This window comes from Cupressus sempervirens, chromosome 4 (genome assembly GCF_028749045.1).
Source record: "Cupressus sempervirens isolate cs-2001-9-10 chromosome 4, ASM2874904v1, whole genome shotgun sequence".
NCBI lineage: Eukaryota > Viridiplantae > Streptophyta > Pinopsida > Cupressales > Cupressaceae > Cupressus > Cupressus sempervirens.
Window position 1 is genome coordinate 648,711,578 of NC_143121.1, and position 25,706 is coordinate 648,737,283.

Here is a 25,706-nt window from a genome sequence, read left to right on the forward strand (position 1 = left end):
TAAATTATTGAATTATTTTTATCACAACACCACATTAACCTATGAGAAATTAAATAATAGGCTAAGGTTCTCTTTATGAATTACTCATGGAAAGGGAACATGACAATCTTTGTCTTGAAAATAAGATGAAACTAGTTTCTTTGGAATGGGTTTCTAATCTATTTTTTCATATTCCATCTGGCAAGATTACTCCTCTTGAAATTCTAGGAATCTTCATTTTCTATGTTATAATATTTATTTCGATGGTTACAAGACATGGAAAGTCTTCCAAGGAATCAATGAATCCTAGGGCGAGGCAACCTTCTAAAGGTTGGTGGTCTCTTGTCTTGAACTCAACCAAGTTTGTAGTGAGTTTGTAGTGAGTTTTCATGGACTCGCTGAGACCACAAAAAATATGGAGTAGATATATTAAAGCCAATCTTAAGCCAATGAAAATATTTCATAGATATATTGAAGAGATTTGGAATGCTTGAGTGTAAATCCACAGTCACTCCTATGGAAGCCAATCTGAAAAAATTACATGAAAATGCAACCGGGTCAGATTAAGTTAATCCTACCATCTATAGATAGCTTATCGGTTCCTTGATGTACTTGGTTAACACAAGACCTGATAAATGTTATGCTGTGAATACATTGAGTCAGTTTATGTGTGAACGAAGACAACTTCATCCTATTGCAGCCAAACACATATTGAGATATGTATTAAAATAATCATCAAATGTTGAGTTGAACTTAGAGGGATTCTCTGATTCAGATTGTACAGGGTGTGTATCTGATAGAAAGAGTACTTCACGATGTTGTTTCAGCCTAGGATCAGCATGGTTTCTTGGTTCAGTAGGAAACAATCTTTTGTGGGTCAGAGTACAACTGAAGTGGAATATGTTGCGGCATGTATGGCTATGAAAGAAGCCATGTGGCTTCATAAATTAATTGCACACCTATTTAAATAACCATTGGAACCTACCATAATCATGTGTGACAATCCAAGTTGTGTGAAGCTTTCAATAAATCTAGAATTTCATGATAGAACAAAGCATGTGAAAATTAAATTAAAAGGAACTAGGTCAAAGGCAAGATATAGAGCTTAAATGCAGTTCTCCAAAGGAGCGGACTGCAAACATTCTTACCAAACCACTTCCGAGAGTGAAGTTTTGCTACTTTAGAAATAAGCTTGGTATAGTAGAAATGAGTCCCTTGCTGAGAAAGAAACTTAGTCTTAGTAATCTCACTCATTGTTTAATGAGTTTGTCTCTGAGAGAGAAGTTTGAGGTGCAATCCCTTGTTAATGAGTTCTTCTCTGTAAGCGAAGTTCAAGGTTGATGAGGGCATAACCTAAGACAAAATGAACACAAGAAAAGGGGAATATTATTATCAGAAGTGATATGCTATTATATTCAGTACAACAGAAATAAACTCCACGACATGCCCTATGGGCTTACAATGTCATCAGATTCTGGAGAAAAACCCTTTTCACAGTACCTTCTTCGAAACTCCACCAAAACTACATTTACAATGCCAGAAATGACCTTAAGAAACTTGAATTAGATTTAGGATTAGGAATACATTTTAGAATATGCCATTTGGCATCCACCACCAAAACAGAAGGTTCTAGAAAACTCGTCAGAAGTCAGTGCAAAATTAGAAGAATCCACAAATGGTAGTCCAACTTCCGGGAGGCATAACTTTTGATCCGAGACTTTGACTGACCAACCGTTTACATTTTCGAAAAGCTTTCCAAGCACTCTATAGCTTATGGACAACTTCACTCATCCCCCATTTTTGGGGCCTGTACGAGGCCGTTTAGTGCCTCAAATCTGACTTTGAAGCGAGCTAAGGGGGTCTCTAGGAAACTTAAAACTGCAATAGCTTTCAAACCATAAAGCCTTTTGACTTGATTCTTTGTTTGGAGTGCTTTAAATTACAAGTATAATCATCCCTCCAACTTACACCCTCTAACTCATCATAATTACGGCTTAATTACAAAATAATCTATTTTCTGCATTGGCACATATCCCAAGGTGCTAAAAAAACAGTAACCCCAAAAATCAATATTGGAACTATGAGAGTTGGAATCTCTATTTGACTCAAATAGGTATCTAGAAATAAAAACACATTAAATAGAAACTAACACTAAGCATATTTTTGGGTGATACAGGATTTCCCTTACACCACTGGATGCTCCTGCATCAAAGGTGCAATCCCTTGTTAATGAATTTTTCTCTAAGAGAGAAGTTCGAGGTGTAAGCCCTTGTTAATGAGTTCTTCTCAGAGAGAGAACTTTGAGGTGAAATCTTTTGATTCATCCACTTCCAATAGGCATGGTGAAAGTCATGAGTGTGACTTCATGGCATTATTTTTTTGTTTCACTCTATAGGATTTGCTCTGATAATTATTGTTATATTGAGATAACAATTTTGTTAAATCTATGATAAAGTTTTGTGTTGATAGTATCTTTGATTGCATCCATCTGCACTTGTCTTGAGAAGACACACTGAAGATTTCCCTTCCTAAGAGGGGGTGTTGAATCTATAGTTGCAAGATTGATCTTCTACCCCGGGAAGCTATACTACTTCAACAATATGGCTGCTCCAAAATTCATAAAATGTCCAAAAAGTCCTTTTAACAACGTCATCACTTGCTTATAAAGATTTGAGGTTTTAGTAACTACCTCACTTGAGGTTAATAACTAAATTCTATTTACATATTTTGGGTGAGGTTAATTAACCTTAAGATTTTACACAAAAGAAGTGGGTTAATTAACCTCCCTAAAATAAACCAATAAAAGGATAATGATTAAAATTTAATACAAGCCAAAATTATGAAAAAATGAAACAATGTACAAGGCCACTGAAGAAACAAAGACATTTAAAACATGTTGTAAGATCACTAAGAATGAGCTCATTTTCCCTTGAAGGCCCTATAGGCACTGAAAATTGCAGCCATAGGCTCATAACTGGGAATGAAAACGTTGTCCATCTGCAACTTTACAGCGCCATATTCTGAATTTCATCCAATTCATGCTGATAGGTTGAGATGTGGCAATCTCCCAAGTTGACTGAAACCATGCTAACCTCCTTCAGAGTCTTAGCATCAGATACTACATTGTCAATTTCTGAATGAATTCTACTAGTGAACATGTCTATCGTAATCTGGCAATCATTACCCTGAAGATCTGTCACTGTCTCTCCTCCTGAAACAATGGAAACAATATCTTCTAATACCTTCATCCACCTACTCTCACATGATGCAATCAACTTCTGATATTAATTTACTTCTCTAGTGGTGCTCCTAGTTTTGCAGCATATGCTTTTATTCCACATGTTTAACTGATTATCACTTAGATCAGTCACAATCTTCTCAGAAATTAGGATATTCACATCAATTTTGGATATTACCTGTAATTCATCTATCACTCGTTGCCAAGAAACTTTTTATTCTTTTGCAGCCTCAAGCTCCTTGGTCATTTCTTGTTCACGGATACAAATTTTCTCATATACCTTCTTTGCTCCAGTTACAAAATCTTATGGCATCTTTTCAAATCTAATCAATCCATGATTCTAGTATTTTAATGTAAGACTTTTGTTTTGCCATGTTTTCATCTACTTTCTTCTCAAACATACCTTCTGGACCAGTTAGAGTGGATGTAGAAGCTGTTGTCAAAGATGCATTAAAAGGATCAGCCATGGAGGAAATGTAAGCTACCAAGGCTTGCACTTGACTTTTGAGCTGCTCCTTTGACTGTTTCTCATTCTGGGCGCTTTGTAACATTTGGGCAGCAAAGGCTTCAAAATTTTGGAAGTCGTAGGTGGGCCAAGATCCACTTTCTTTATGCTGAAGTCTTCCACACTTTTCTCCTCGAAGTCTCCTTCTGATGTAGGTGGGCCAAGATCCACTTTATTTACGCTGAAGTCTTCAACACTTTCCTCCTCTATGCTCTTCTTTGTGGTGCGTTTTGCTATTTCAATGAACAGATTACTAGAAGTTGCATCAACAATGAGCCTAAACATGGTCTCTGTTTTCTTCACCTTACTTTTTTGAAGTGCATTTGCATTTGTGTTTAAGGGTGGAGGAACTACCTAATTAGCCTTTTCTTTTTCTACAAGCTTTTGTAACCATGAAGGCAAGGAAGAAACATGATCCTTGTGTGTCAACCAATTGCTGATCCACATATATTGCTAAGTTGGATCATATCATCCAGTGGTGTGACATCAATACTTTGTATATCTGATGTTGTGAACTCGTGAGGGGATGGCATAATTAGTGGTGAAGGAACAACTGCGATTGGCTTCTCATTGTTGCCAAAAGGCTCCTGCACGTGTGCATTTGCATTAGTATTTCTTTCTCCTTGAACTACTTCATTAGCTTTGTCCATTGGCATTGTTCTTTCTTTCTAGCCGTGAACTGAACTTCACAAGCTTTGGTCTATTTATTTGGCCCACTACTAAGACCTTCATTACCTCCGCTATTTCTATTGTTAACTTGTTGAGTCTTCTTATCTGCAACTACTCAAAGTACCATCTTAGAAGATTCTCCTTGGTTACTATTTGTTGTGGTAGAATTACTTCATTTTCTTGGAGGCCTTATGGTTGTATCATTAAGACTCTTTATCCTACCCATTTCTCAGATCTTTTAATTAGTAGGTTGTCCTCTCTTTCAAATTCTTCAATTTAGGAATGGGCCAATCTATAGGTGGAATTTCCAATAGTTATATCGTTTCATAGTAGAATGAATCAATCAAGCAGCATTCCTCATCATCTATACCTATCACATCAATACCAGCCTTGAAGTCTATCACCTATTTTATAGTAAGCCTTATCCAATCTCTTCTTCTAACTTTGAAAACATCTTCACAATCTCCCTAGAAATATTCTAGAGCTGGAAAATGATTAAACCTAGAACTTATCTTTTATTCTTTAATTGCACAACCTTTTCTATCAAGGGGGAATTACGTAGTATATGGGTACAAGTTGACCTTTGCAATGGATCTTTCTATGTTTTTTGCATTCGCAAATGTATCACACCTGTAATGATCAATGCCAATGGGATAGAGAATGCCATTTGACCTCCAGTGCAAAGTCTGTTGATCTACTAATTTGTCTACACATCTCAATCAACGCTAGTTTGTAATCAACAAACATAGGTAGAATAAGAGGGTGACCATGATAAGTTGTCAACTGGATATAAGTGAACTTTGAGAATTGTATAAAATACCTCCCAAATTATTAAATTGTCATTGTTGCCTCTACATATTGTTGTCGGTAAAAATTGTAGTGTAGCCATCAGGTAGAATTGTATCCGAAAGGGCACGTGACAGTTGAGTTACCCCTTCGGGAAAGTATATGTACATCATCAGAAGGGACTATTGGAACATCATGATCATAATCATTATTGTAAGCATTGTACTTGGAGTGCATATTGCGTATATGATTAAAGAATCTATTTTGTGTTATATCTTACTATACTATATGCGATAAGTATCCATTTACCCTGTATGGTAAATAGAGATATCTTGAGCCCTATGTTTCCCTGAAGTTGTCTAAATGTCACCATACTAAAGGCATCATTCACTCTTCTAAAGTGATGGAGATTGTTATCATATTGCAATTGAGGATGCTAATTGTGAATTAGAGATGCATCATCATAAGTGCCATGTCTATTAGGTCCTAGCTGACTCTTCATCCTAGCTATGACATAGAAGAGGTAAAAGGTCATATAGAAGTACTTGTTTGATTCCAATTCTACAAGCTTTTTATGGAAGGAATCACTAATTATTTCAGTCCAATTGACGTATTGCTTTCCTTCAAAGACCATATTTATAAATAGGAACATCCAATCCTCAAACTTATGAGAATCTTTGTTTCCTGTTGTTCTACTCAGAAATATTACCATGTTTGCAACATCTTCCTTTAACAAGGACCTATGGATGGATTTATATAGGTTTGACCTCCCCCTTTTGGCTTGAGCTAACCATGATCTAGCTATAATATTAAAACGTTGAGTCTTGTTCTTCTAAAAGTAATCTCTGGCAAATTCTTATCCACGTCAACAAATTGGTCTTTGATAGGTAACTGGAAAACAATAACAATTGAAATGGGGTCTAATCTTTCTATCACTTTGTCATTAGTTGCAATTACCTCCTTGGTATTTGGATGGTAAGCCTTCATGCATTCTAGTACCAACTTTGGACACTGTATAGATATGGGGTGACCACCTGCCCAAGCTAGCCCCCTGTCAAGTATTTGTGGTTCCATCTTAGTTTTATCTTCACCTTCCATAAATGCCCAAGATTCTTGGATGCTGATGTTTTGTTAAAGGGTATCCTTGATTTCAAGAAGTGCACTTTTTAGGATGAGGGCGTAATCAGGCCTCTAATATTTGGATATCATTATGCTTTATTTATTTTGCAACAACTGTTTCTCTTGGCTAGGTGGGTTCAATGTATTGAAAAGTGTTTCAAACAATCCTTTGCTAATAAGTTTCCTTTGATAGCTACTGGCATTCTGTCCCAAATCTTTACACTGCCAACTGCAATCTGATAAATTTCTCTTCACAACTCTAAAAATATATTTCTATGCTGGTGTGCCTAAAACATAAATCATTTGGTTAATTGGTTCAAATGCAATCTTTGGAACTTTAAATCGTGGGGTTTTTTTGCACATGGGTATTTTCACATTACAAACCAATTTTCAATCATAAAAGATATGAAAATTTTTGCTCATTATGTATTATACTTTTTATCTATCTAAGCAACACAACTTGCGACACAATTTGCAATTTTGACTTTATCTTTGTCAACTGGATTATCTTTAAAGACATGTCAATAAATTCAATTCCTGATATGTGAATCATATGGTGGCATTTCGTTAAATAGTTTCTCTGCTTCCATATGGTGTCACATTTTACACTTTAAACTATAAAAACATTTTGGGATTGCACAATATTTCCAACGAACGCTTAAGCATATACCTCAGGTGATAGACCAATATGCTATGCATAACTTTACAAAGAGAGTACACATATTAGAGAGATGGCGGGTTGTGACTTAGTTTTGCACATCAGGCAAGTATTGACTATTCAACACCTCCTAGTAGTGACAAGAGAAGATTTCAGATGAGTAGCGTGATCTGCGCAAATATGAGGTGGCGGTTTTAAAAGCTAGCAATCCACTTATATTACATGTGCTTCTCTTTATCTGCCTTAGCATTTAGCCAAGCACGTCACCATTTTACTCTTAATTATTGTGACTTATGCAACCGAGCATTTTATCGAAGTATTCACATGCAACAATTGGATTAGTGCAACCTTAGTAATAAGAGGTGCATGGGCATGGATTCTTTAGAGTTTAGACCAAAGAGCCAAATTGAATTTATTATGAAGGCTGAATCTCATTTGAATAATGCACTATTTGTTTGGGCTATCGAGTTGGCTTATGTTCACCACCTTTCAATGCATTCACATGAGCCAATATGGCTATAATGTCCTCATGTGCCTTGCCTTTCATAAGGCATTTTGTCAATTAGTTCCCATGCCACATCCATGGACTTGGATTGCCTGACCAAGGTGGCGGGTATGCTTTGAGGTGTTGTGCATGCACTGTTTCAGCGCTACCAAACAACTACACCTCATTCAAGGTGAATGTCACCGCTCTCCAAGATGGATTTTTTATCAAACATTCAACATGCAATATTGCAATGAAGACCTTGCGTGTGGTGTTCAAAAAAAAGTTTACCATGTTGATGAATGTTCTTGGGTGATCTCTTAGTGCACATAGCACACTCTTTTTCTGATTTCCAAATGTTTTTGAAGATTGTTGATGTAATGCCCCGCCCGGAGATCCTTGGAAACAAGGATTCAAATCAAGCCTAGAATTTTTTTATTTTTTTTTCACAAGTATGAATGCACATGACAACATCATACAGGGATCACAAAGATCGCAACGGAAGACTTCAACACAATCCCGGCAACCAACGAATCTCCAAACGCCACTACCAAACTGACACACACAAACAAAGCCAACAACGACAACGCACATGATGAGGGCTCAAGAAATGACCACTCATCAACAAAACACCAAGTTGGGATAAAATGCAGGAACCTGAAATTTGGCTAAGCCTGAAATCCTGAAGCCCTGAAAATTGGCTAAGTCTGGATTTTTGAAGCCTTGAAATTTCCTAGAATCCATAACTTATCTCCGAGAGGTCTGAAACCTATTTCAAAAGATTCGTCGCATATATTAAAATATATCTTAAGTATAAGAAATTATACTTAAACGATATATTTTAAACCCCAAGAGACTAAAACAGAAACACGAAAACTGCATTCAAGAAAAATCAACAGAATTCAAAATGCAACAACATAGGGTCAAAGAACGCCCAAAAGGGTGTCCAAGACCACTCTCAAAAAGATCGAAATACGAAGAAAAGTGCCCGCTGTTGGCCCGCGCAGGTTTTTCACAAAAACCGTGCGACACTTTTTACTAAGGGAGGGCGATACTTCTCCTTAAGGCGTGCGACACTCTTCCAGTGTCGTACGACATATCTCAAGAAGGCATGCGACACTTTTCAGCATCGTATGACATTTCTCAAGAAGGCGTGCGATACTTTACAGTGTCGTACGACATTGTTTGCATGGGCGTGCGATACTTTTTAAAGTATCGCACCATGCTGAACAAATGTCGCCCATAGAAACACGAAAACACTCCCAGAAGCAAAAAGGACCAAAAAAAAGAGCAAAGAACCTCCACACTAGGGAGTACCAGATCCACAAAGGCTGGAGGAATGAACACTCGAGTGCAAGAACAACACAGAAAGAAGAACATCAATCCATCTAAACTACAGTAGCAAAGAACACACTGAAATAAACATCGCAGAGAACTGAACAACCAAACTAAGTGCGCGGTTCCTCCCAACCGTCAATAGCATCATAAGACCATCGTGGGTCCTAGCCATCCCCCATGCGTAACATCCCAAGCCTCCGACCAAATCGTCAATACTGTCGTAATAGGGACGTCACTACTAAAACATGCACAATAACAACATAAGAAAATCTAACATGCTACTGATAACGCATAAGATAATCCTACAGTAGATAAAATCACCTATCACATGCTAAACAGTAGTAAGCAACAGATATACTACTAAAGCAAATCACATCATCTAATCATATGCTAAACATCATAATAAGGGAATGCGCCAAATAAAATAACATCATCTAAACATGATATACAAGCATCCCAATGAAAGCATAAATCACAAGAAAGCATACTCCGAAACCCGAAGTACCAAGTGAAGACATCCTCCAACGGTCGCACTAGGACAAAAGATCGTCTCTGTACACCGATCCCTAACAGTGGTGAAGGTAGCTACGCCTCCCAACCACGTGGCACCCATAGGTCCACACCCGCCGTGCTGATGGAGATAAAGATCCAACCACAAACACACAAAATAACATCCAAGGCTAACACTCACACCAGACAGTATGATGGCTGCAACCAAGAACCTAAGACAATGCAAGGAGTACAGGTCCTGGTCAGACACTCAAAAGGCTACTAAGTAGGGACTAACATCATGGAGAGTCGCTTGGCATCAAAAAGCCCAAGCTAGGACTTGTGCAGATTCAACATCCCTCAATGGAAAGGCTCTAGCACCCCAAACTTTTTTATTATCTTAAGTTTTATTATCATTCACACATTTTATTTAATTTTCACTTAATTAAAGCTTCCTTCGCCAACCCTCTGGGCACAATGATCACCAGGTTGCGAGGTAGAAGCCCCCTCCATATGCTACCCTACCCTATCCATGCTCATCCTACGACAAGTGCCCGTGGGCATGCATACTCCCATCCCAACCCCAATGATCATAACTTCCGGAAGTACCACAGAAGATCGAGCCTTGCAAGTCACTCGACAAATGTACGCGGACGTACTCGTGTGTGGCGCACCACCATCACGAAGATCATAACACAAGGACAGGAATGAGAACACAATGCAAAGAAAACACCCAACTGAAAGCAACACGGGAAGGACGGATTCTACACGAATCCCAAAGCCAATAAAATCATACATCATGAAATCACTCAACCGGCCTCAATCCGAGAGTATGGATTCTACACGAATCCCAATGATGCGACAAGACCAAATATCATGAACTTACTCAACCGACTTCAATCCGAGAGTATGGATTCTACACGAATCCTAGCGTTCACGAAACAAAAGCAAGGGTCTAAAAGAAACAATAGCACCAGGTATAAAATCACTCAACCGAACACAACGTCGGGAGTACGGATGCAACACGCATCCCAATGCAACATAAAAGTGCAATAGTGGTCTGACTGATATCCAAACGGATCATCCAAGTCCACGACCCACATTGTGCCAAGAAAACTCGAGAAAACATGGCGGCACGCAAAACGAGGTAAAAATCCCAAATTTTGGAAAACTTTCAAGATTAAAACCCATTTGGCCTATGGGTTCAAAAACCCCAAAAATCCAAAAATAAATGGAATCGGACACTGTATGCAAAAACAGCCAGCATAACGGTGCAAAATTCCAAACCCTCATCCCGAAAAACAGGGAAATGTTCATACCCGCCCAACCGGGTAGAACTAACATACAAAAACGGAGGAGAACACTAGTTCTCAACCTCCAACCAAATGGCTACCAAAAATAGAAGCAAAAACGGAGCAAAAACAATAAAACAGGAAAGCCCTACCTCACAGCCAAAAGGGCAAAACGGAAAACTGAACCAGAAAATAAAACGCTCGCAGAAGTGGCTGAAAATTGCGGCAATCCAAGGTTTCCCCGAGCTGGATCCAACGAGCTCAACCTCGCGACAGTCCCATGCCCATAGCTCCCACAACGAACAAAACAGTAAATCCTCATGAAGAGGATTTTGGGTTTTACTCTCCAACTTTCCAATTTGAAAGTGAGAAGTGAGGAATTAAATTCCTCTTTGGATACTTATTCACTTTTAGTGTGAATAATCGATTAGGGCATTTAACCAGCCAATCTAGTTAAACCCCGAATCGACCCAAACGAAAACAGGCTATTCCTATAAATAGGAATTCATCTATGGAAAAACTGTCAGAAATTAAAATAAATCAATTAAAAAGCCCGAAAACCCAAAAACACATAAATCTCCTAAACAACTTTTGCGACAAAGCGAAACTCTAAATGCACAGACACGCTTACTGGTCTAATCACATAATGCAAATGAGTTTGGATTTAATAATCACTGAAAGGTTTAAATTAAACATTTAATTAAGGATACGTCGACCATACAAGGGCGACATTGGTAAAATATGAACGGCTGAATCACTAACTCCATGTGCCACTACCAGGGATATACATCTTGCACACTAAACAACACGATCAAGTGCAATTGCATATAATAACATAGCCGAAGCAATAAATGCATTAAATCACCTAATTTAACCATTTATTTAATTATATTAAAATAATCTATTTACATCACTCACATTCGTAAAAGGCATAGCAACGCAGGAATGAAGTAAATAACCATAGCATTAAATCCATCACATAACAAAATCAGAGGTATGTCCAAATACCAAATAACCAGATATCATCATAAAACACACTGTCATCTCAAAATGGCATCATCATGCAATAAGATCAACTGAACAGCATAATAGTCTAAAATCTATGATACTGAAATCAAGGTATAACATCTAACCCTCGGGTCATCTCAAATGTAAAACATCACATGAGTAACAAATATCTCTCTAATCAAAAATATAACAAGCTAATGTCCGCAACACATAACCAAATAATCTCACATGAACAATCCATTTAATTACTTACGCATTTAATAATGATTGATTACTCTACATTAAAAAGGCACTAAAAACACATAAGCAAACACAGTCATAAACATGACTAACCACTGCTACAGGAACCTAGTCCAGTGTAGCATGGTAAAAAGTACACAGTGCAATCTCTGCACACATCTCAAGGTAATCACGGAACAATCTCATGATACCACATCGATCCTGGTAACCACTGGCACAAACCTCAGTGAACCAAAAATCACATCATAATCTCAAAGATCAGTCAAAAGCATAATCAAAGCAACTGATACAGAAACATAAATCCAAACACCTCAACGGTGTAGACCACTCAGGGTCACAATCATGATCCATCACAGATCATCAAGGTTGCATCCATCAGGATGACTTACAAAAGTCAAATGGGAGAGGCACTACAGTTGAACCTCCTTTTCTTGAGGTTAATGAATTGATAGAAAATGCATGTTTTTGGTTGATTCATTAACCTTTAGGTAATTTGTGGTTAATGAATTGATAGAAAATGCATGTTTTTGGTTGATTCATTAACCTCTAGGTAATTTGTGGTTAATGAATTGATCAAAATACATGTATTTTTGGGGCTTTGGTTAACCTCACATATCTTTTCACTTAGAGGTTAGGATGGAGATGGGAAAGAGCGACATGCTTTGAAATTGTAAAATCACCAATAAACAGATAAATGGATAATCTTTTTAAAACTTCAGGTTTAGCATGTTCTTTCTTATTTTCAACCTAAAATGATGGAACTCTGAAAATCTTATTTACAAATATAAAAGATGTGCAAAAACATAATTACAGAAACTCCATAAGTGACCTTATTTGGTATTATGAAAATTTTGGGTAACACAAAAACTAGGGCAACATAGATCAATGGAAAATAGGGTTAAGGTAAAGGTGGGACTAACATTTGTTTGGTATAACTTAGAATTAATGTCATGTTCACATTTAGAATTATAGTTATGTAAGATTTTTTTTTTTGATAAAGATAAAGATTATTCTAGTACTTACAAAAACAACTAAGTTTGGATAGTGGTTGATCCAATAGTTCAAAATCTCATTCTCTACCACTTATCGGTGAGACAAAAAAATGTTCTTGGCAAATATCAGAGATAAATTGGCAACTTCTCAGAAAAATATCGAGAATTTTAAAAATGACATAAATTTAATTAGAAATGCATTTTTTTACAAAATTCAATAAGAGGATGTATCTAATGAGTCAGTAAATGTGTAAAGTATAACTATAAACAAACCAAACATGCTGATCTAGATATATATAAATGCAATATGTAACAAAATTGCATCGTCATGTGGAATGTCGATAGCTGGCAGTCATATTCAGATTCTTTGAACTCTTAAGCAAACTAAAAATAGCAAACTGTCTTTGTAAAAAGATAAGAAAATACAAATGTCGAGTACAATATGACACTAATCTACATATTCCTCTTCCCCTTCCCACTATAAAGAAAAAGAATTTAGAAAACTTTTTTGTGAATTTGGATTTGCTTGAAAAATCTTTTCGAATCCACTTCAAATCTACTTATAGTCAATGTACAAGGCTGCTAAAGACTTTTTCTCTCCACCAAAACCCTTATCCTATCCTCCAAACACTCAAAATTGCAAAATAAACAATGAATGAGCAAGTCAATGGACATCTTAGTTTTACCGTTGCAGCCTGCCAGAAGTAGTTAACTTATCAAGAGAAGTTTACAATTTATTGCAGAGAAGTGGTCAACTTATCGACAAGAATTTAAGGTCTTCTTGTCTTGAATTTCTCGTGAGGAAATCTTAAGTTTTCTTATTTTGCAAAAGTTCTTCGGGATATTTTAATCTATGGTTGATCCTAACCATAACTCAAAAATCTAATCATAACCCTTATCCTAATCCTTATTAAATCCTAATTAATATTGAAGGATACATTATAAATTACATTTGTAATGATATGGACTATTATTATACATATTTCTAAGCTAATCATTTTTTAATACTGTAAAAAACATTTTGAATAATCAATATTTTAAAATCCTTTGAACTAATGATAAATTTTTTAATATGTTTAAATCAATTTATGTAAATTATAGACAATTATCGCTAATAAATGAATTTGCTTTGTGTCCTTCAATAAATTATTTAGTGTACATCTTACTGTCGGTGTAACCATTGCACCTCTTTTTGGTGCAAATGCTAGTCATATAATTGTTCAAATTAGAATTGTGCAAATCTTGTAGTGTCTCAAACCTTGTAAAAAGGGTCATTACATATTGTATTTAGTAAGTCGAAGAATGCTAAAGATATATTTGAAATGTTTTGATTCCTCTCACTAGAAACTCATCATAGGAGAAATGAAAACTGCTAAAAACTTATAACTCATTTAGACAAATTAGGAATTCTTTTGAAATTGACAACTTTTTCTTTTGATTCAGGAAGCAAAAGAAAGTGGTGCAAGGATTAGTGTGGAAACATGCCCACATTATCTTGCATTTTCTGCAGAAGAAATAAGTGATGGGGATACGAGGTTCAAATGTGCACCCCCTATAAGAGATGTTCTAAATAGAGAACGTCTATGGAAGGCTCTGAAAGTATGTTTGGACAAGCTTCCATAACCTTTTTATGAATTTCTTTGTTAAATGTTTGCTATATATATATTATTTTGTTTAAAAGGAAAATAATCTCAACTAAAAAAGCCTAATATGTGGCTGGTTTTCTTGCAGGATGGGCACATAGACATGCTGAGTTCTGATCACTCACCTTCAAGTCCGGAGCTCAAACTTCTTGAGGCAGGTGATTTTCTGAGAGCATGGGGTGGAATATCTTCATTGCAGGTAAAGATGTGCTTTCTTGAATGCACCGGCTACATGAAAATTTAAAATGTTTCTTAACTGGAAACTTAAGTAAAGATGCTCAATGCCATACGCATAGCTAACTTCTATTTTATCAACAGATCCCTCTTGAAGCAATGTATCATAATCCAATGACTAGATGCCAGTGACAAATTAAGCTTTCATGTAAAGAATGTCTTACAACAACTCCTTTATTGTTTTGCAATTTGTTTCTTAATTTTCCCTCTTTTTTAATGCTAATGCAGTGTTATCAGTGCATCCATCAGACCTTGTGGTTTCATACACTTATTTGCTTGAATTTATATAAAATAATATTGACCAAACTCAATTATTTTTACAATGAAAACTCTCATTGGGTGTTGTACTTACCTACAAATGAGTATTGGAATTTGATCTGCAACTTGACTTTTGCACTCCAACTCGTAATTAAATGTTAATTGCTTCTTCAGAAGTAGTTGATGTTGTCAGAAGTAATCATAGCACATGGAAACCTGGTCCTGATTAATAAGATTCAACAATTAACTAGTATGCCAGGGTTAGTTTATGACACTAATGAGTTTCATTTTTTAAGAATCAGATTACAGTGCATCAGAATCTGTAAGAATTGTAAACACATATATGGCCAGTAGCCAAATCATGCCATGCTAATAATAACTTTATCTATAGAGAATTGGAAATCTTGCCTTTCCAATTGATCCAGCTAAGTTGCACATTGAGATCCATGGGTGCAAATGTAGAAAAGTTATATGTAGGTTATACACAATTAAAGAAAACAGCATAGTGTATAAATTATAATAATCGTGGTTAGACTTCCAAAAATGATATAGTGCTTATATTGTGCATGAGTAGTCATGCTCACTTCTCCTTGATGCTCAACCAAAACTATGCAAATCATATTTCCATTACGTTACTTACAGAAAATCTTGCATCCTTCAATTGGATTATCGCTAGAGTGCACAATACCATCTTTAGGCTGAACAAAAATACGTTCTTGGACATTCAAGGCAGTTTATGTACGACAATGTGTGTTTTGTTGTAATGGATCACAGCCAGATAACATCCTATCTGTATGTGGAGTATGCATGCCACTCATGCAGTCTATGATGAAGAAGAAATATATAAATATCCTATCATTCATAGGCAACCAAAAATCATAACATAAATTGTTTTGGACTCTGTAGCTGGTCTTAAATTGCATGGTTTGAGTGAAAAGAAAGACTGGATAGAAGTAAAATAAGACCATCTCAATCTTCCCTCCTCTGTAAGTGAGAAGCATTTGGTGTGCCAATTAATCAGAATAGCTGAAAGTTGTGCCTTTTAGTTTTTTCCAATTCACGTAAGTCCATGTGTAGTGCAACATTATTTGCATTTCACCTGAAGCTATTCAGGGCACACAAGATTTCTAATGTCCGACTCCTTGACATAGCATCCAAAAAGTATAGGAGAGAGAAAACATATCATCGATGAGACCAACAAGGTAGGATGATGCAAACTTGTGATGTCCTAATCCTTTTCACATAATTTCAACCAAGCATCTTAATTTTATGAAGTCTTTGAAGAGACAAAATTGCAAAATGAATCAAGTGATCATTATTGGAAGACATTAAAATGAAGGATGGATGTATCATGTGGTAACATTCTCATTGATATACCTGTCAGACAAAGGAAGACCAATATGATATGATTAATGAATCATTGTCACAAGTCTACAGCATTTCAACAGTGATAGAGCCATCTTAACAAACATGGGTTAAGCATTAACTAATATAACCATTTTCAGTATCGGATGGAGTTAAATAGTACTCACACATCTTAGAAGACTCCTCTTGTCCATGTAAAGGGAAGCCATACACAATCTTTGACATTTTTAAGCAGATCATATCTTCCAGTAATGATTTCATATTTGGGAGCTTTGTTTTCATTACCAATCATGGTCCTTGAGGAGCCAACAATTGTCTAAGGAATACTGACACATGGAATTCCAAACTAATACATACCATCAATGTGAAAATGTGCCACGATATCATGTAGCAATGGGAATATAAGGATTGTCATGCATATAGAATGGCATTGACTTACTATCAATTAGCCATTATTATCTAGGAGCGGTTAGAAGAATTGGTGGCCATGAAGTCAACTAACTGATTTGTGTATGGAGGAATGACAGGTTAATGACTAAGTTCCAATGAAAAGAATTATTGTTGAGTCAGAAAACTTATGGATTAAGGCAACGGTTATTAGAGATTGATTATTAAGGAAGTTAGCAAATGAAGTCTATTCAATATCTTATGAATGGTGCAATAATCACTGTGCCTAATCAAAGATGAAGACCTTTGATAAATAGCGACTGATAGAGTTGGGAAAAGATATATGATATATTATCTTCCATATTAAGTGAGAGCAATTAGAATATATTGGTTTCATGGAACAAGAAAATAATATTAATGAAGACAATGGATTCATTAACTGTGATGAGAGGCATTCATACTAATAAGCATACCATTAACAGTGATACATTACCTTGAGGAGGAAATAATTAATAAGAAGACTAATCATTAAAATAGCCAACAGCTTACTTAGTAGAGGAGGTGATTAACATAAGAATTGTAAATGCAACAATTATAATGAAGTGGTGTGTTTAGCACTAAGGAAAGGAGATACTGATGAGGCATGTCTTTTGGCATCATGTCTTACCATTTAAACATAAGATATAAGAAGGCATTCCAGTCATTCAACTCAATCATCGATTTGGAATATATCTGTTTTATTTATCTCATTATGGGTTTTCTCTTTATTGAGCAATTGCCTATTGACATTGTTAGTTGCATACATTTATAGATCGGATTAGAGATGGCACCTCTGTTGCAAGCATTATTTGATCATATTTGACATAGGAGCATTTTGAATTTGCATAACAGCGTATAAGATACAAGAAATTATTGCTTAAGCTATAAGAAGGCTTGATTGCTAGGATTAAAGGATTACCTTAGAAATAGCACATTGCTATAAGCAATAATTAAGGAGCAGATATTGCATGCTGTCAGAGTGACAGAGACAACAAATTGTTATTGCTATAAGCAATACTATATCTCAGTTGCATAATAATTTTGTTATATGTGATATAGAAACGATCATTGTACTAAGTGCAAAGACATCAATTCATCTTAGCATATAGATAATTGCATATACCAGAGATAGTAAGCGACTGTTATTATAATCATTTTCATAATGTCCTTTCAATGGTTTAATTGCAAGATTGGATAGGGTAAGGATTAAAGTGATTGTCATGATAATCCTGGATATCCTTATAGGGGTCATTACAATTGATATCAGAGCTAACGAATTTGTTAGCATGTGAGAAGAACCTTTCAGATGGTCAGAGTTTGAGGATCTTTCAATTATGGGTACAAACTTAATAGTAAAATGAACCCATCAGCACAAAATAGTAACACTCAAGAAATATTGATTCATTTATTGGGTGTGCTAAAACAAATAAACAAGATTGGCAAGGATGTCATGGCCCCATATGATCAATATAAATATAAATGTGTATATATAATGTATAAAAGAATATAACGAATAAAATAATATCATTAAATTAATATAATGACTATTATATATTTATATATATGATATTTTAACTGTTGTTAGAAATAATTAAATAAATAAATATTATTAAAATTAAGACATTAAGGTAAGTTGAATATGAAGTAATAAACAATAAATATCCATCTTATTAAATATATTGCTTATAACCAAGCCAATACTATTCATTGTAACAATCAAATAAATACATTTAATTAATAAAACATATTTCCTAAGTACACTAATATTAATGATAAATACTAACTCACCAAATAAAGACGAGTCACCTACACATATTAGGTTGCACATCATCGAAAGGACGCGACCCATGGGTTATGTGTAGCATATATATCGAGCACCTCTCAAGGAAATAGGGTAGAAAATCCCAATTAAAACACCAATTAGATAGATTAATGAAAAGGTCAACAAACAAACAATCATACATTTAATGCAAATAATTTCCAATGGAAGAAAACAAAGAAACAAACATCAATTAAAACTACGGGCCTCCAAATTGCATCAGTTTTTGACAGAGGAAAACAACGAAGGCAAAACAGTAAAAGAAATCATTGCCACATAAATGGAAGGATTCATGCAGCAATCGAGACACGTGGAAAGCAGATGGCATATTCAGCCCCAACAGGCAAAAATAAAAAAAAAGGGATATACACGGTCCACTATTATGTGGAATGTGATATAGTTAAATACACGAGGGCAATAAATATTTATGTTCATACGTGGCTTTGTAGGGAATCAGAAATTCATGTGGAACAAGAATGGTGAGGGGTGATAGTCAACTTGCATTGGTCAAGCACACCAAATCTAGTACAAATATACTCTCATCAGCAAATGGTCCACAACAGGCCAAACAAGGTACTTTCACATACATATTGGCATAGATAAGCCAATGATGGTAAATGGAATGTGCATTTCATTTGATCGCAGATGGTAAATCGCTTGTGTTGGGGCAATATGGGACCCATGTAGATCGTGTCCAAACTCCGAGAAGCTATAAATCTACCATCCATTACACAAATTGATACATGGGGAATATTGCTATTATCCAAAATCACTAGTAGTATTTCACGATGATATTTACAAGTTAAGTTTAAATATGATTAATTCTACCAAGAATTTAACTCTTAAGGATCTTACTTTTCAAAGAACAATTTAAGTTTATTGAGTAGAAGGGGTCATTACAAAGGAAGGAGGCAATATCAATGGAAATCAGTAAACTGTCATTCAAACTCCAACTAGGCATATGGCTACACCTAGTTCAAGGACAATACTAACACCGACATTACCATCTAGATTTGAACATTGAAAAAGTAATGAACCTACATTGGTGGGTCTACACAAGCAATTTGGACAAGATTGGTTTGAGATCTTTAACAACACGTTCGTAGAGGAGTACATAGAATTAAGGATGAAGTGCTCACCTAAGGAACATAGAGGGAAGATTGAAAATCGTGATTACAAAATGACATCAAGAGTTTCAAAAGTTCTGTAACAACCACTTTTCCTGGTTCTTAACTAACAACTAACATATCAAAGATATATAGTTGTTACTTCATATTCATAGGAAGATAGTTATATTAGTTATGTTCATGTAAATGAGATTAACGGTTACAATCAGTTAAAAGGAAATTTCATAACTAACAATTGAAAACACCATCAATGAATTTACTATGGAAATTAAAATTTATATACCATGGAATTCGAAACCAAAATCAATCTAGGGATACTTCTGCAAACACCCACATTAGTCTACAAATACCACTTAGGATCAAAATCAAATGATGAATACCATCAAATACCACTATATTAATTAGGGCATTGATTACCATTGTATCATTTAGGGCATCAGATACCACTATCTCATTTAGGGCATTAGATACCACTATATCATTTGGGGCATCAAATACCATTGTATCATTCCTTTTCTTTTGATTGCTTAACTGTGGAAATAACATAAGATCAAAAGATATGCTCATAATCATTATTCTTATAAATGAAAGACTGAAATAACAATCCTATCTCTTGCATATAGATATATTCCATATTCAGTTGGAAGATCAACTGATCTAACTGGTTACCAATTACATTGACGAGAAAGGTTGCTTTCATCAAAGGAAATAACTGAATTCAACGATATAAATTAATCCATCTTATCTTCTACTTGTATAAATATCATAAAAGTAAAAATACCTGTTACCAATAAATATTTGAATGTTCAACTTATCTTTATCTGATGTACGTCTAACATTTTTTGGAGAAGAGAAACATTATCAGGGACTTAACCACCCAACCATTGACCTTATACTTATCCCCACACTTTCTCTAATTAGAAAAGCCCTCCCTACCCAGAATAGATGTGGAACACCTTCTAAACCACTGAGCATTCCTGGTATTTGATCCCACCACTTGACTTGACAATAGAGAATGAATTGGACATGCATGAGCTATTAAATGATTCCTTTTAAAATAATAAATAATTGTTATGTCACATCTGATTATTTTTTCATGCTATTGCAGATTCCTTTCTCACCTCTTCACCCTTTTTCTTGGCCATATAGTTAGGTGAGTCCCAGGTGGTTATAATCTTAGAGTATCCACTCTTTTGCTAAGCCCCACCAGGGGTTAGAACATTGCAATTTCCGGTATATCAAATAACAAAGAATGATCTTAATAAGATTGCAAGGATATAATTCGATTCTGATATACTTCAGTAAAACAAAGATGTATGAACATATCATGCACATTTGGTCTTGACTCAACAACATAGAGAAATTGGACTATCGAATATCCATTTGATTGAAATTCAAAAGTAATGTACAAAATTTTCATGACACATTCCTTCCTCCTGCAAATAGGAAAATAGTTTAAGAAAAACATACAACAATCTGAATATGAAAGTCTGACCACATAACCTGGTCCAAGGATGGAAGACATGAGCCTTGGCTTGGTTTTAAATAGCCGGTCCCTTGGACGTGAGCCTTGGCTGGACACTAACAACTAGTTCCTTCTCTGGAGTATTTTCGGATGCAAAACTCAAAGTGATTATTAATCACGACTTTCAGCAAAGGCAAAATGAAAAGGAAATAACGTGACAAGAACTAAAGATGTATATCATAAATCGTGTGGAAGGAGAAATCATTTCCTATTCTTCGGGTTTCTCACCGCTCCCAAATAAATAGAGGCATTTGATCTACCAAGGCTTCCAAGAAGCCATAACTCTTAAAGAATTAAAAGATTTGTATTCTTGAACACCGATATTATATGCCTGGTGTACATTTCGGTTTTTAAAAAGAATTAAATAAATATGGAAAAGAACTTGAAGGTTACAGATCAAAAGATTATTATAGACATTTATTTATTTATTTATTTATTGATCAGTAAGAGGCCGAAGCCAAGATTCATTATTATTATTATTTATTAAGTTTGTGTAGAGTCAAACCCAAGACCTCTCCAATAAGAGGCTCACAATTTACCGTTGTGTTGTAGGCTCTTGCCTATAAACATATTTATTTACTTGCACATAAATATATCTTATTAAGATGGCACATAGTAAATGTTTATCCAAGGTCGTACCTTTTAAATATGTATATCTAAATACATGTTTCATCTTGGAAGATTTATTTTATCTTCTTGTACATGCATTTAAATGTATATATTAAATAGATAAAATCTTGTATAAAAATAATATTATGATGTCACCTTTAATTTATGTCTATGTATACGTACATAAATATGTATTATAATGATGTGGTGGAAAAGTCAACCAAAAGTCATTTGAGGTACACATTAATTAAGTTAAAATGATTAATATTTTAAATATTTACTTAATAGCTCATGGGTGTCTAATTTGTGTATCTTGTTATGTAGTCACTAGGCCCTCAACCATGGTGATTCACGATTCATACTCATTTGGCCAGTGATGGTGATGCTCCTGTGCCCGATTCTTTTCTGACAATTCTTCCACGCCTTTGATGTGCTCCCTACAATGAAATTCTCTGCGGTTAAATCATATTACCATAACAAGTTATTAATCATAAATAATCATAATGGCTAACCGCCTTTTCAATTCCATGAATTCATGATAAATAACCTACTAGCATGTTATTTTCATATGAAATTATAATGACTAACCATCTTACCTTTTTGCAAGATTATAACAAATTTAACTCTCAACTGACTTCATGTGAACCTCAACGGCTATTTGAACATTTTAAATTGAGTCAAAAATTGGTATGTACCAAGTTCATTGGAAGCTTTGGGAGTCATTACACCAAGGGAAGAAAGTGGATAGAATTGAACAATTGTGTGAAACCCCAAAAAAGGGTAAAGCAATCTATGATCATCAAGCATCTCAAGAAGTAGGTGATTCTTCATGTGACTCCTCCATCACAAATAAATTGGCAACTTGGAGATCATGATGTTACATTTACTTCATCACCAAGATCATGTGTTGAGAAAAACCTATTTAGTGAATTAGAAGTCGAAATGACATTCACAATTCTTCTCTACATCCTAATGAGTATATGGCATATGCTACCCAAGTGAAGGATTAAGAAATGAGGTATCTCCAATACAAGTAATGTCAGCCGACTGGAAGGTCCCGGAGGTGTTTCTGTAGCCGACGGAATGACTATTGTCGGTGTTTTGTATTTTGTAGCCGACGGGTAAATAGTTTGTAGCGGACATAATGTTTGAGGCCGACGAACTCCTTCGGGAAGGTTTGGCGGATAGTATTTATATCCCGTCTGGGATCATTGTAAACCATCTTCTATTACTCATCTTATGAAGCATAATGTATGTCTGGCATATGCGAATATAATTCTGCTGTTCGTGTCCGTCTTCATTGTCTGTATGCATTGTTTTAATTTACCCGTACGGTAAACAAGTAAATCATAAGTCACTTCTCGTATCCAATCTCATCATCTTGAAGTTAATAAACAAGGAAAGGGGACCTTGAAGGTATGGAGAGATGAAAAAACAAAAGATAATAAACAAGGATAGAAAAACATCTACAAATCAAGAAACCCTAAATCATTATGAAAAGTATGATAACTCAAGAATTATATAAGAGACTTGTTTAGCAAGAAGACAAGGCATTGTAATTAAGCACTTCATGGAACCTAGTGACAGTGAAAGAGACGAGGATGGCTTGAAATGTTATATGAAGAAATTAGATAAAGAAATGTTGGAAGAAGATACGTCTGATTTTAGAAGCAAATATAATCTTCAACTTAATCATATTCCTTTTTTGAAATTAAAGTGGACAAAACTTATGACAACCCACTCTTTAAATTGATCAAAGAAGCTATTTTGAACTCACACAACAAAAAAGATGAACACAAAACTTGGGATCCAAGTGCATCTTTAATCAAGAAAGTATGGAGACCATCTTGGATGGATGTGAGAAGACCTAACAATGCTATCACTAAATACACTCCAATCAAACCACAAGATATCACAATTCAGATTAGGATTCATAAATTTGAGAAAAGAAGAAGAAGCTACTGTTTGAGTTTGATAGAAAGGAGAAGACACTCTTTAACATATTTCTTATGCAAAATAAGTATCACTACCATTGTAACATATCTCTAATGACATCAATAGAATATCGATTGGATATTGTAACATCTCTAAGTTTATAGAGCTTAATTAGTTAGATTACTAACTCCATCCCAAGGGATAGTGATTCCTACCAACAATCTAGGTCATTCATGTTCATGATAAGTTGGAAAAGTTAGGATTATCTTTTGAGGTTCTTGAGATGTTCGAGATTTGGTTTCTATGGAGCAAGTCTGATAGACATCTATTTTGGTTAGATGCATGATAATCAGATTACTAAAATCGAAGTTTTGTGGCATCAATGTGGTGATTTGCTTCAAAGACTAATTTGGAAACCAGGGATCAAAATGACCTACGAAGAGTATAGTACAAGTTCTTATAGGGTTAAGACGAGGTTTTCAACAAACAATCTTCTAAAGGATGCATACAATCTGATCAAACTATGTAGGCTACTCGACAAAGCTATGTTATGCTTGGAAGGCACTACCAAGTATGGGATCCAACAATGATGGTTTAAAGAATGCTCGTGGGAAAGTATTTTGAAGGGGGAGAGACCATGGTGCCCCCATCCTTTTCACATCATCTCAACCAAGCATCTCAATATTGTGAAGTCTTTGAAGAGACAAAATTGTAAAAATGAATTGAAAGATCATTATTGAAATACATTAAAATGAAGGATGGAGATCTGGTAACATTCTTAGCAATATCCCAGTCAAACAAAGGAAGACTGATATGATATGATTAATGAATCATTATCACAAGGCTAGAACATTTCAATGGTGTTAGAGCCATCTTAATAAGCATGGGCTAAGCATTGATTAATAGAGGAACCATTTTCAATATCAAAATGAGTTAATAGTCTTTGTGCATCTTAGAAGACTCCTCTTGTGTAGGTAAAGGTCGGCCATCATAAGCAATATTTGACACTGTTGAGCAGAAAATATCTTCCAGTAATGATTTCAGATTGAGAAGCCTTGTTTTGTGTAACCAATCATGATCCTTGGGGAGCCAATCATTGTCTAAGGAATACTGACAATTGGAATTCAGAAGTTGTAAAGATCATCAATGCTAAGGTGTGTCATGATATCATATAGCAACGGGAATATAATGATAGTGATGCATATAGAATGAAATTGACTTACTACCAATTAACAATTGTTTAATATGGAGTGACTAGAGGAACTGGTGGCCATGAAGTCAACTGATTTGTATATGGAGGAACAATAGGTTAATGACTAAGTTCCAAAGAAAACTAATATCATTTGCATCAGCAAACTTATCAATCAAGGGAACAATTATTTGACGTAGATTATTAAATGATGTTAGTAGATGAAGTCTAATCAATATCTTAAGAAATGGCACAGTAACTACTATGCCTAATCAATGACAAAGACAATTGATAAATAGTGACTGATTACGAGTTGGGAAAGACAAACGATTAGATATCGATCCATATTTAAGTGACAGATATTAGTATATATATTGATTTCATGGAAGACACCAAATAATTATAAATATCAATCAAGAGAATAGATTCATTATCAGTGATGAATCCAAGCATGAAGAAATGAGCTCCAAAATCTCCATTTTATCAACTCATATAACATTCTCAAAAACCTTTTAGAGTTCCCTCTCTAAATAATTCATTAAAAAACAAGTAATAATGTGCCTTTAATGTTTTTCGTTCAATGCTTAGCCCTTAAAATTAATTAAATATAGTTACTCTTAAAATGTACGTTATTGGATAACATTGAATAATTAATTTACATCTTGACTTTAGCCTACAAGAAATAAATAGGCTAAGTGGTTACTCCTAATTACTCTTCGGAAGGGCGCATTACAAGTACCAAGTGTTTGGGTGTTTTCAAGAGGCGGATTTGAGTTCCT

At 35.1% G+C, this 25,706-nt stretch overlaps 1 protein-coding gene across 4 annotated transcripts in view; it reads left to right on the forward strand.

The window, feature by feature from the left end:
• ALN (allantoinase) overlaps positions 1-25,706 on the forward strand; it is a 264,097-nt gene that overhangs the window by 224,857 nt on the left and 13,534 nt on the right. For all 4 annotated transcript variants that reach the window (XM_089826352.1, XM_089826354.1, XM_089826353.1 and 1 more), the window contains 2 exons: positions 14,241-14,396; positions 14,529-14,639. In XM_089826352.1, coding sequence (XP_089682478.1) covers positions 14,241-14,396; positions 14,529-14,639 — 267 coding nt within the window. The remainder of the gene's footprint in view (positions 1-14,240; positions 14,397-14,528; positions 14,640-25,706) is intronic.